The sequence below is a fragment of the Mustela lutreola genome, chromosome 13 (genome assembly GCF_030435805.1).
Source record: "Mustela lutreola isolate mMusLut2 chromosome 13, mMusLut2.pri, whole genome shotgun sequence".
NCBI lineage: Eukaryota > Metazoa > Chordata > Mammalia > Carnivora > Mustelidae > Mustela > Mustela lutreola.
The window spans coordinates 75,889,399-75,902,773 of NC_081302.1; the positions used below are offsets into that span (position 1 = coordinate 75,889,399).

Here is a 13,375-nt window from a genome sequence, read left to right on the forward strand (position 1 = left end):
ACACAGTAAACTCCTAACAGATTAAAAAAGACCCGGCTAAAGAACTGTGCGATTTAATGAACTTAGACTTGTAGCATTAAATCTTTGAGAAGCTCTAGAAAATTTGGAGAAACTGAGGGTCACACAGACAAGCACAGAGTGGCAGAGCTGGGACAAGCATTCAGTCTCCCGGCTCTCAGTTCTGTATGCAACTGCATGATATCTAGGCATTGATTCTATATTTAAAGTTAAAAAGAATTTTTTTTTTAAGTTTTGTACCTTTTGTTTGTGAGTTTTGTGCCTTAACTGTTCTTCCTCAGGGGAAAAATCTTGATAATCTTGATTTTACTATAGCTTATGAAAGGGACAACTGGTGTGACCATTTATACAACTAATAAGAACTCCACATGAGACCACAATAGGAAAGTCTATTTTTATTTTTATCTGGAGAAGTGATCTAGTTGATCTGACTTACAATGGCCCTTGTATTGCTGATGAGGCCTCACCAAAACTGAAAAACATCTCGATGGGATCAGCCAGTGCTGCTGGGTGAATTCTTAAGTCACATGGGTACCTTAAAACCCTTGCTTTTCTTTCTCCTTTCAACGTACTTCTTCGACCTTGCCAATAAATGTGAAGTGTTTCTCCGCTTAAAAACCACACCTGGATTTACTGAAAAGTTGGTGTCTACATTTATAAAATGAATGTGGAGGACTAAAGGCTTGGAGAGTCTCAACTTGAGCTCACAAACGTAAATGACAGTGTTAGAATGATCTCTGAGAGGCTGTGGGGAATGACTTCCTGATCACTCTTCACCACAGGTTAAAAGATGGGTTCCCCGTGACTGAGAAATCTCCTCGCTATCTGGTTCATGGCTACACATTAATTATCAAAGATGTCACTGCAGAAGATGCCGGGGATTACACGGTCTTGCTGGCCATAAAGCAGTATGGCGTGTTCCAAAACCTTACCACCACTTTAATTGTAAATGGTAAGTTTGTTGTTGTACTTTATTCCGGTTCAGGAAAATTGGGGAACCAAAAGTCAATAGGACAAAGTCAGAGAGAACACACTTTTTTTTTTTTTTTTTGAGAAAACACACTTTTAAGTAATGGTTTTGAAAACTGCATCTGCCTCCATTGTACCGATTTCAGGTCTGCTCATTATCTTCCATAAGCAATATGATTTTTTAAGTCATTGTGATCATGATGTACATACCATGGAATCAGTTTTTTACTGTTATCAAAACACTTCTACTTTAAAAAAAAATAAGAAATGGCCATAATGACAACATATATATGTTTGTTTCCCTGACATCAACACCAGGAAAATGCGGTCCTTCGTGTGGTAGCCTGGGAGAAAGTTACTGGACATCTCTTAACTTCTATCCTGTTCATCTTCCTTCCAGTGAAACCCCAGATCTATGAAAAGGCCGTGTCATCCTTTCTAGACCCGACTCTCTATCTCCTGGGCAGCAGACAAATCCTGACATGTACAATTTATGGTATCCCTCAACCTACAGTCACATGGTACTGGCGTCCCTGTAACCATAGTCATTCCAAAGCAAGGTAAGGACCATTTGTTTCCTGACTAACTTTCAAATACTTGCTATACTTGGACTCAAGATTCTTTAAAGGACATAGATGAAGTTGACAAATGGGATACGCAGTTATCTTTGGAGCAAAGGCTTTCCCACCCAAGGGAAAAAGTAGGCAATATCTACTCTTCTTCCTTACTCATTTCTAACCATTTCATAATTTTTCTCTTTAGTTGATAGCTTTAGGAGCGCAGGGACAGAATCAAGGTCACCTTGTGAGCCTTTTTTTGAAACTCAGGTTGGAACTCCAGTCTTGTTTTCAAAGGAGAACCTCCAGACTTGGGCTAATTCAGCTGTCATGGCCTTCCCATTTCTCATTTTGTGACCATTGGATAGGATAGAAGATCTTCCCTGCCTGGGGATCACTTCCTGTTGTAGACTTTGCTCATGCTCTTTTGTTCATTTGAAATGTGCTTCCACCCGTTGGCTGCCCCCTGAGAAGTCCTTCCTTATCCTCCCAGGCTTAGCTTCTCGGCAAACTCTCCTGACTGCCTCCTTCAGACTCCTTTACCCCTCTTCAGTAGGAACCATGCCTCATTGACACCTTCTTACTTTGCTGGGTTTGCATGCATGTGTATTGTCTAAGCCCTGAGCTGATTGAGAGCACCTCTGTTATCTTCAGGGGCTGGCACACACAGTAGTAGAGGCTTACCGTGTATTTGCTGAGTGGCTGCATCCCTACCTTCTGGTCATTGTGCAGCATTTCCTTGCATCCTGTTGATGACTGAGTCCTGTTTGCTCTTTTCCCATTTTTGTTTAGTCTAGAGGAATGATGCTAAGGACAGTTCATGAGAGCTAATTCGAAGGACAAGAATAGAATCAATAAGCGCAACAATCAGATACTATTGAGACCGCCCAAGAACAATCATTCTGCCATAGTAACTGCCTTGTTGCTTTTAACTCCACTTGTAGAATGTTGGGGAAATTCGCTATTTAAAACAAAAACAAAAACAAAATTAACTTGAGAATAAGTAAGACGACTCTAGCTTAAACAGAAGTGTCTGTTTCGGTTTCTGGATTGTTCCTGCCATTTCAACTTTCCATCTTGTGTTGTAATCTTTTACTTAAGGTCTTTCATTCTGATAGTGAAAGCTGCTGGTGAGTCCTGGGGTTCCTGAGAAGTCACTATTTCCACACTTGTCCCAATTTCTCATGGGAACGTCATTTTCTAAGAATAGAAATAGGGAGAAATTGTAAAGCTTGAAAATCTTCTTTACCCTGTGGATGCTTACCCCAAAGGAAAGTGAGATCTACTGAGATTTTGTGTGACTTTGCTAACTTCGGGGTAGGCATCCATATTTGGGTCTCCATTCCCTTAAGACCTGGATATTTGTGCTAACTTAACATGCAAGTAAGTGAAAAATAACTAAATAATTTAAGCCATTTGGAGAAAAGTGTAAAGTTGAATTTTCAGGGAATAACATAGCCTTTTATAGCTGTTTTAAATTTTTGTTTTGACAATAGCAAATCTAAAATTTCAATTCCAGGGGCACCTGGGTGGGTCAGTCGGTTAAATATCCAACACTTGATTTTAGCTCAGGTCTTGATCTCAGTGTCGTGAGTTTGAGTCCCTTGTTGGGTTCCATGCTGGGCATTGAACCTACTTAAAAATTTTTTTAAAAATAAAAATAAAATTTCAGTTCTATTTAGGGAAGAGCTAGGAACTCTGTTAGAAAATAAAAATTATGAGTGAGGGATTATCATGTTATAAAGTTGGGTTTGAATAATGCTAGTAAAATATGGTTTGGGGGATGAAGTCATTGTAAGTAAAACTTTGGAGACATTAGCTCTCTTTTTCTGATTTCTTTTTGGTACATGGGATCCTTCTTGTGTCACAGAGTAAGCTTGCCAAGGTCTAGAAAAATGTCTAATTCCTCTTCTCTCAAGACTCAGAGCAGTGCCTCAGGTCTTCAGTAAATGATTTTTGACCATTGACTTATTCTCCCATCAAGGCACTTTTTTAACCAATCATAAGACATAAAAAATGCAAGCTTTAACTTTTTCAGTGATGCTTCATATAAGAAAAATATATGTTGTTGCTTGAAATTACCTGATACAAATGTGCATATCCATAAGTTTTTTTGTTTTTTTTTTCCCCCCTAAGTCAGCATACCAGTTAGCCTACCTGTGTCAGGCCCAAATTCGGTGCTTGGTGGTTATATCAGTACCTTTGACTTAGAAATAGTTCAGAAATATATACAGGACCTTTGTGCTCTAGGACACAAATAGAATAATTCCACTTCACCCTGTCAGAGAGATAGAAGCTAAAATTGACAAAGAAATGGATCCTTCTTTAATTACTAGAAATTTTCAAATACATCTTTAGGTAAATGTATTTCATATACTTAACACCTAGATTCCATTGCAGATAGGAATTTCAGTGAATGACATTTGAATAAAGGAGGCTCGATTGCATGAAATTTGAGAATCTTATTTTGAGTTACATAGTGACATATTTGTTTGGTGATATCCCTATGACATGACAGTCAAAAGAGATTAAATGATTAATACATATGCATTACTCGTGAGTATATAGACTAATTCTTGGTATTTAAATTTTAGGTTCTACCTAAAGGACATATCTATTTGTGGACACAACTGAAGCACTAGGTTAGTTTTGAGGTTTAATGTGTTTAAGTAGATCAGACTTACTAATTGGTTTAATATGGCCAACTGGTTCATGTGTCTAAGTTAAAGAGGTTCAGACTTAAATTGCATAGTTTTCTGGAGTCCGGCAAATACCTAAATATATCTTAAAGCTGTCAGAACTATTGTTCAAGTAGTCCATCTTTGTGGAAATTAAGAACCATAAATAAAATGAACAGGAATTTCCTCCTGTGATATACTGCTGAGCTGTGTTTCAGCGATGCTTCTGATTCACCTAGAGTTTGTTCTTATGAAACATTAAGAATGAAAGAAAGGAGGGAAAAGAGTAGTTACTTTTCAACTCACATTCCTAATGAGCTGAGAGGAAATACAGCAGAATCTTCTCCCCTTTTGCTTTTCTGCACCTTTGGGTGGTAAAGTAGTAGGAGAGCTAGAATATTTCTTTTGAATTTTTAATAGCATTAAAATAATTCATTATTACCAAATGAAGTGGGATTTTGGATTTTTCCTCATCTTCAGCAACTAGCAAAGAATTACAAGTAGATACTCCTTAACTCATTCCAGGTCAGTGGAGGCATAACCGAGTGGGTGTGCATAAGGGCAGTTAAGCTCAGAGTACCTTTCACTCATGTGTAGTTTACAGCTTCTGTTCATGTAGAATACAGATAATTCCACGCACTTCACAGAGACAATATGAGGTTCAAATGAAGTCATGTATTTGGGAAAGGTACGGAGTGCCATTGAAATGGGCAAGGTTGTGATTGTTGCTTGCAGTGGGATAAAAATGTTTAAGGCTCCAGGGCACCTGGGTGGCTCAGTGGGTTGGGCTGCTGCCTTCGGCTCAGGTCATGATCTCGGGGTCCTGGGATCGGGTCCCGCATCGGGCTCTCTGCTCAGTAGGGAGCCTGCTTCGCCCTCTCTCTCTCTGCCTGCCTCTCCGTCTGCTTGTGATTTCTCTCTGTCAAATAAATAAATAAAATCTTTAAAAAAAAAAAAAATGTTTAAGGCTCCAAAACTTTTTTTTTTTTTTTAAGATTTTATTTATTTGACAGAGATAGATCACAAGTAGGCAGAGAGGCAGACAGAGAGAGAGGAAGGGAGGCAGACTCCCCACTGAGCAGAGAGCCTGATGCGGGGCAGGTCTTGATCCCAGGACCCTGGGATCATGACCTGAGGCGAAGGCAGAGGCTTTAACCCACTGAGCCACCCAGGTGCCCCCCAAAACTTTTTTTTTTTTTAAGATTGATTTATTTATTTGACAGAGAAATCACAAGTAGGCAGAGAGGCAGGCAGAGAGAGGGGGGAGGCAGGCTTCCTGCTGAGCAGAGAGCCTGATGGAGGGCTGGAGTGGAAGGCAGAGGCTTAACCCACCCAGGTGCCCTAAGGCTCCAAAACTTTTTAGAAACTTGAAAAGAATTTCTGCCTACTATAGAGCTAGTTTCACAGAATTGACAATTTTTAACTTAAGGCTTCTGAGAAATGAACACAAGTTGTGGAAAATAAAGTGTGATTTTTCCTGTGCTTGAGAAACAGATGTAGTAGGTGTGGGCTTTAGACTCGAGGAAAATATAACACAATTTTTCAAAAGAAGAGAAAGGAAGGAAATACAAATGAGTTAGGCAAAAGCAAAAGGAAGATGACACAAAACTGTGCAGCGGGAAACTAAAGTAGCCTTCCCAGTTTGTGCGGCCTCCCTTACCCGCTCATTTCCTGTCATGGGAGGAAGTGGTTCTGACCTGTGCGTTGGCAAAGGCCAGGGTAGGGCAGGGTGGGGCAGAGTGGGACATGGCATAGCCGATTCCTACTGAACGAATCCATAGTAGATTCTAGAACTCCACGTCCCCCCTGGATTTTGAAGCACTGAGCGGGACTACTGACCTGCCCACGCAATGAGCTGGTCTTCCTCACGTAGTCCTTTGCCACGGCACTGGTTCCATCTCACAGGGAGTCGTGTGGATGACGTTGTCCACTGCGTGGAGACTGGTCTCTAAAGGGAAGAGTAACCATCTTGGACTGGAGGGGAGGGGCCCCTTCTTTGGGAAATGAAGGAGATGGACTTGTGGGGTCCTGGCAGGAAACGGGGACAACAGCCTTGGCTTGAGGCTGGTACTCCAGACCACCAGTTCCATTTTTCTCAGAAAGAGTCTGAGATGTCTCAAGACTACTTGAATTGACGCAAGCTTGAGCACCCAGGAGCCCAGCCAGTGACTAAGTGGAGAATTTCAGGCCTAGCCGGGTCATTTACTCACCACAAACAGGAGGGTGGTGAGCGGGCCCACTGCTGGGTCATCCTCTCTGATGCTCGCTGTCAGCTCATTAACACGGCTTGGCTTCCTGTCCATGTCCAGAGTCTCCCCAGTTGTTTCCGAGGTTGTCTTGTCTTCCTTCTAAAACTAAGGCCTGCTCTCCAAATGTTGAATGTGTCTGGGTCTTTTCTCCAGGGACGGTGGCCACTGATGACTCCAGCTTTGTTTTTAGAGCATGTGTGCTTTCCATCATAGTCTACTTTAATTCCCTGTCCCCAGCTAACTATCGAGGTCATAGATAACACTGATAGATGATAACAGAGTGACCGTTAGTGGGAAAAGACTGTTATGTATATTGAGTTCTTTGTGAAAATCTCATTTTCTTCATTGGCTCTCTGTGGCAACCAATGAGAATACACAGAGAGAAACTTCGGCTCCTTCTGTGGCATTCACATTGTTTGCATCTTACAAATGTATTTTGCACATCATCAGGGTTCAGCCCAAATACACTGTCACCCTTCTGTTCATCGCACCGACTGTGTGCAAAACAAAAACACACACCGTTAGCCTTCAGCATGTATGTTTTAATGATACACCATCAACCATAGCGGGGCGTTACTTATTTTCTCTGTGTGTGTACCTGGAGAATATCTAATTCCCAGTCTCAGGGATAGAGACCTGGGAAGCAAGGAAGTGGGTTCTATTCTTGGCACAGGCCTTGACTTCTGTGTGACCTTGGCCAGTTATTTAATCTGTGCTTCAATTTCCCCTTCTGTAAATGGTAACGGCCCTGCTTCCCCTTTCCTATAATACACAGCTATTCATGAGTGAAATGAGAAAATCTCTTAAAATGACGTTTTCTTCATTCAAAAAAGCTTGAAATAATTTCCTAGTTGTGGCACACGGATATTTCCCTTCTGCTTCTTACAAATTATAAAGCAATTTGACCTGAGGGTTAACTCTGAGGGTCAATGCCAAATTCACTGAAAACAAAAATCGACCTGTGAAAGTTGAATGGTTATAAGAGAAGTCTTACATGGAAGTATGTATTCTGTGGTACAGAACTACCTCCGTAATTATAATGTGAGTAATCACCCATTTAAAAAAAGAAAATAAAAACAAAAACGCACCGCTCCTCCACTGCTGGTGTCAACCCACATTTTCTTCAGGGCTGAGCTGGACTACCTTTGCTGGTCTTGGTCCAACCCTCCAAGCAGAAGTATCATTCTTTGCCCAGTTAGTCCTAAAGCCTTGCAGGCTTTATTTGATCTTTCGCCAATGAGCTCCTTCAGAATGCCAAAAAATGTCATTGGATTCTCTGCTCATGGCAAGTGAAGTGGGGTGAAGGGTATCCTGTATTACCTTCTTAGCCAAAATGGTGGATTTGCTAAGAAAAAACCCGATAGGCGTACATGGAATTTCAAGGGACTGCATCCGGAACTCTAAAGCCGGTCAGATCTGGAACCTCAAATAGTTACATGCTTGAGAAGTTTCATGGGATATAATCATCCCTGCCACACAATTTGACATCCCATTCCTGCACTCCCTTCCTCTGCCCGGCAGTGGACTGGGGATTGGGTCTAGGGAAAGCCGAATGCTCCAGGACCAACTGTGGTTTGCTGGGCTTCTTTGGGGGAAGTGGGGTGGGAGGTAGCCTACAAAATTAAGGCAGACAGAGGCCTCTAGGAGTTCTGAGAAGGGCTTGCTTAATTGCATCCCTCTATTGTTTACATCAGCAAATTAGCAAAGAAAGAAAGGCCTGAATCATTAGGGATGTGTGAGGGATAGATCATCTGAGAGAAACGTAATTTTACATACCCCACTGATGCACAAAACTAACAGGACCAAAACAAAACAATTGTTAACGGTAGTTAATTAGAAATGTACTCAAGGACTTAATTGACTGCCAGCATGAATGTCTGTTATTTTTTTTTTCTGAAACAATTTTATGTCCCCTATTCTACTGTCTACGAAATGAAAGTGTTAACAGTGTAAACATTAAAAAAGTCAACATTTCCTAGGGGGCTAAACGTAGATCCAACGTCAGAGGGAAGCATAATTTAAGAAGACCTCTTCTTCTGGAAATATCACGAACTGTGTTTTTTAAATGATTCCTCCTAAGGGTACATATAATTTGTATCCACGTGTCTCTTGACATATTTTCTGTGCGGGGTACGTAGGGGTCTGCGGACCCAAACCAGACATGCTATAGAGAATTTTAATTTGCCATATGCAAAACCTTGAATCAAAATAGGGACTTTAAAGAAGATTCATTCTCCAAAGACCCCCTTTAGCAGGACTTTGAGCTTGAAACAAGCTCAACGAAATCTGGCCATCTTCTCCAGGAGGCTTTCATCACAAACAGAACGTGAATGTTCACGTACTAATGAGAAACTTCTTGCTTTCTGCTCTGTAATTGCTGGATGAGGAAGTCCAGGCTGCCCAATGTGAATGTTTGGACGCGGGCCCTTATTAATATTTCATACAAAGTCCTGAGAACAGAGCGTGAGTTCATTTGCCAAATGCCTCCCTGCCACTTTTCTCTGCTTTGTGAGATTTGCCTCTTTTTCCCACTCCTCATGGTAATACAACGAGTCTGAGGAATAATTGTTTCTAATGAATTAACTGTCTCCTGTAATTGCTATCAAACATTTCATTGTGTGTTTAAACCAAAAGGCTGAGTCATAGGAATGGTTTTTATAGGGATCTTTTGAGCGAAATTCAGTGTTGCTTCCCAGGATTAGGAATGCCAGAAGGTAATGACACGTGGTTTGGGAAGATTCCTTAAAGAGGATCGGCAGAACTTCTCACATTTTTCTATGGCCATATTCACAGATTTCTAAAAGTCAAATGGACATTTTCATGACTAAATCTAAAACCTAATGTCCAAACACAGAGCTTTAGATAATGGAGAAATAGGACAAATCACTTATAAAACATGCACCTGTTCTTGGAAATCTACCTTTAGTTACATCTTGACTTAGTAGACTGCCCACTCCACCCCGCCCACGTTGCTGTAGCACAAAGAATAAAATCAGTAGACTGTTTCCTGAAATGTGAACTCTGGTCTGTGGTTTTGATGTAACCTCATTGCCTTTGTGGGTGAAGAAGAGCCTGGTGCATTGAGAAGATAGAAAGGATGTAATGGATTTAGACCATGGCCAGCTGGTGCCTTATAAGCACTTCAAGTCATTAGAACTTGTTTCTTCATACTTTCTCTCGAAGCTTCAGGGGATGTCTTATCACCTTGAATGCCACTGTCTACGTAATGATAACCAATGTAATCAATGAGCCCTTCCTAGTGTCAAAGTGTCACCCCTTTCTATATACTATCCCTAATCTGTACAATGTTCCAGAATGGACATAATTTCCCCATTACGAGACTGAAGCTCAGTTATTTCTCAGGTGTCTTCAGATCATGAAATAAGAGAGGCTCAGTAGGTTGGCATTTTTCACTTGGTGTCCGACAGGGTTTTTTTTCCCTTGGTGTCTGACAGGACTTCTATAAGTGCACACCTGTGCGTTCCTAGAGGAAGGCACAGAAATCCTTGGGGGATGGGTTCGGGGAGGCTCTAGTCTCTGGGTTTACTCTTGTCACCAGTGATCGTGCAGATGCAGAGCCCGTCTGTTAAATTAGTTGCCCTGAGGAGGGGAGGGGAGAGAGGAAAGAGCAGCTGGGAGCATTCGACTCAGATTTCACAATTACTTTGGGAAATGTTGGTGAGCTGCACTGGTTTAGACCCCAGACGTGCAGGTAGGAATAGCACCTTTGAGGCGGTATAAACCCCAATGGGATGAACAGGTCTAAATACAACCAACCTGAGGAGGGTGGCAAGTCAGTTAGTCAGTTGGGCGCTTGTGCTGGATAGCACCGTTCCTCTCTGTGACTTTCTCACCTTGCAGGTGTATTTGGTCTCTTGCCAGAAGTCCCGTTCCCTCCTCTGTTGTTCACGATTATTTTTCTAGATCAGGGTTCAGCAAGCACTCAGTGCTCAGGGGCTCACAAAGCTGTGGGTTTTTGCAGGAAGCACAGGGGAACAAAGGAGATGAAGAATGGGTGGGGGTTCCGGGACAAAAGAAAATGAAGGAGAAAGCTAGAGTTTATGGTTGACGAGTAAATTACAGGGAGGACCTGGGCACCTCCACAGGCCTCGACCTAGTCACTGGGAATGCTTTATTCACTCAGAATTAGGGAATTACGGAATCTTCGAGATGAAGAAGAGCTTGTTCTATAAAGGAGAAACTGGCTCAAAGATAAATAATTATCCCTCACCTCAGGGCTAGGTAACGGCAAGCCCGGGACTAGACCCGAGTCTCTGGTTGCCTGTTGATTATTCCTGTTCATTCTTATTTCCACTATAACACTGCTTTGAGTCTCTGCAGGAGGTGCCCTGTAATCCGGATAAATAAATGGGCCATCATGGTTGCCGTGGATGTAAGGTGGGGAGTACTGCAGTTTAGAGGAAACTCTGTGGAAGAAATAAGATCTGAGTCCTAAAGATGATGGGTAGGTTCTAGAAGAGCAAATGGAAAGGAACAGAGATGTTGTGGCAGAGTGATATGGGGACAAGGATGGGTCGAAGAGTTGAAAGGGACATGCTTGAAGAGGACCTGGGCTGGCTTCTCAGATCTGGCCTAAGAAAAATTAAAACCAAAAATTGGAAATGTAGGTATGGACCCATTGTGGAATCATTCGAGGGCTCAATGGATGAGCCGGCCGTTCATTCTACTTCCGCCCACCTTCCTGGCTGATGTGTGGCTGTTCTGCATCTGCTGCCCGTAAGCCCACCCTGTCACTTGCCTGTGGAGACATAGACTTTCCCAAGCTCACTGTTGGTGGTCTTACTCCTATAGCCCAAGTCTTTGGCATGTGTCATGTGCCATGTGTCCCTGAAACTCTGTTCTGCATGTCTGAAAATCAAAGCCTCAGAATCTAAGAACTTGGATTTTCACTTGAGCTCATAAAAAAAAATTATCTGGGGCTGGGGGTTGGCCCCTGGGTGTCTCAATTGGTTAAGCATCAGCCTTCCACTCAGGTCCTGATCTGGGAGTTCTGGGACTGAACCCACACTGGGCTCTGTGCTTAGCAGCGAGTCTGCTTCTCCCTCTCCCTCTGCCTCTCCCCCATACCCCTGCTCACGTGCATGCGCACACATCCTGTCTCTCTCAAATAAATAAAATCTTTAAAAATAAATAAATAGATAAAAATTTTGAAAATGATCTGGGGGTATGTTATCCCATTTCCTGAGGCTTTTAATGTTCCATATGCCTTGTCTTCCTCATGGAACATTATGTAAGGAGATCACAGATGACTCCCTTATTGAGAAATTCTCTCACATGAAAAAGCCTTTGGTGAGGTAAGGTGAGGAAAACAGAATGGATGTTTAGAGACTGCTTAGAGCCAAACAGAAGGTTATATCCCAAAGAAGATCCAAGGCCTGGGATTTCTATTTTTCTTTCTTTTATAGCTGAAAATTATTGAGCATGTATCTACAGGACATTATTGTCTAATTTAATTGTCACAGAACTTCAATGAGGCAGATCCTGGGATGATTACCTTTACAGAAAATTTAAGTACCTTGTTAGGAAACCAGCCGTGGTTGGGACGTGTCAGAGTGGCCTTTCTCACTCATCATCTACCAAGTCCGTCATTTTCGCCTCCCAGCATTGGCTCTGGAACAACTAACTTAGACCTTAAGTTGAGTAATTTGGGGACAAAGGCTCATGATCCAGAAAGCAAATGTGTTTCGTGAGGCTTGTGTAAATGACATCAAGAAGCAATTTTAAGGGACGCCTGGGTGGCTCAGTTGGTTAAGCAGCTGCCTTTGGCTCGGGTCATGATCCCAGCGTCCTGGGATCGAGTCCCACATCGGGCTTCTTGCCCTGCAGGGAGCCTGTCTCTCCCTCTGACTCTGCCTGCCACTCTGCCTGTGCGCGCGCGCGCTCTCTCTCTCTCTCTCTCTCTCTCTGACAAATAAATAAATAAAATCTTTAAAAAAAAAAAAAAAAAAGAAAAAAAAGAAATAGACCCTGAATGTCATTCTCCGGGTTCTTTAGTATGATCCAGGGATGCTGATGAAATCTGTTGTCAGGTACTGTAAGTTGGGAAGTTATTCATACCCCTTCCTTCCTTCCCTTTCCCTAAGCATTAGTAACTTCCTACCACAATGTGGTTTCAACCTCGCGGATCAGAATGGAGGGGATGATGTGTAATTCAGCCTAATTTCCAGAGAGAAATTGCACTGACTACTGACTATCGTAGGCCGTTAGGTGGACTAAATGAGCTAATTAATATACACGAAGTATTTAGCTCCCTGGCTGGTGCATTGTGAGCACTACATTTATTTGCTGGAACTTGTCCAGTATTTTTAGATCACTCTAGGATTGCCCACTGCAAAGCAGCTTCCCTCTGAGGTGGCATCATACACACAATGTGTGTATCCTGTCTATCCTGTGAAAGCTTATCATGGTGACAAAATGGACAAAAAAGGAAACATGTTTGCATCTTAATTTTTTTTCAAAGATTTATTTATTTGAGGTGGGGGGAAGGGAAGAAGGGCAGAGAGAGAGGGAGAGAGAATTTCAAGCAGACTCTGCATGGAGCGCAGAGCCTGTTCCTGGGCTCGATCTCCAGACCCTGAGATCATGACCTGAGCTGAAATCAAGAGTCAGACACTTAACTGACTGAGCCACCCATTGACCCCGTGTTTGCATATTTAGACAGGTCTTCTGATTATGGTGATTTACTCCAAAGAGATTAAGATGGGACCAGAAAGGTAGAATTTTCAGATTTTTTTAGGAAATTAGAGGAGCTATAATATCCTGAATCTACTTGCATTTGAGAACTCTACCTCAGCATTCAAATGCGTATTGACCCAACTCTTGTCCAGTGATGGTCACATACGGGCTCTTGACATCTTACTTGCTTGCGCTCAATTACATTCTG

The 13,375-nt window shown here is 42.2% G+C and overlaps 1 protein-coding gene across 2 annotated transcripts in view; it reads left to right on the forward strand.

Annotated features, from left to right (window-relative positions):
• The window catches only part of FLT1 (fms related receptor tyrosine kinase 1), a 177,076-nt gene that overhangs the window by 61,813 nt on the left and 101,888 nt on the right, over positions 1-13,375 (forward strand). For both annotated transcript variants that reach the window (XM_059144865.1, XM_059144866.1), the window contains exons 9-10: positions 801-970; positions 1,388-1,547. In XM_059144865.1, coding sequence (XP_059000848.1) covers positions 801-970; positions 1,388-1,547 — 330 coding nt within the window. The remainder of the gene's footprint in view (positions 1-800; positions 971-1,387; positions 1,548-13,375) is intronic.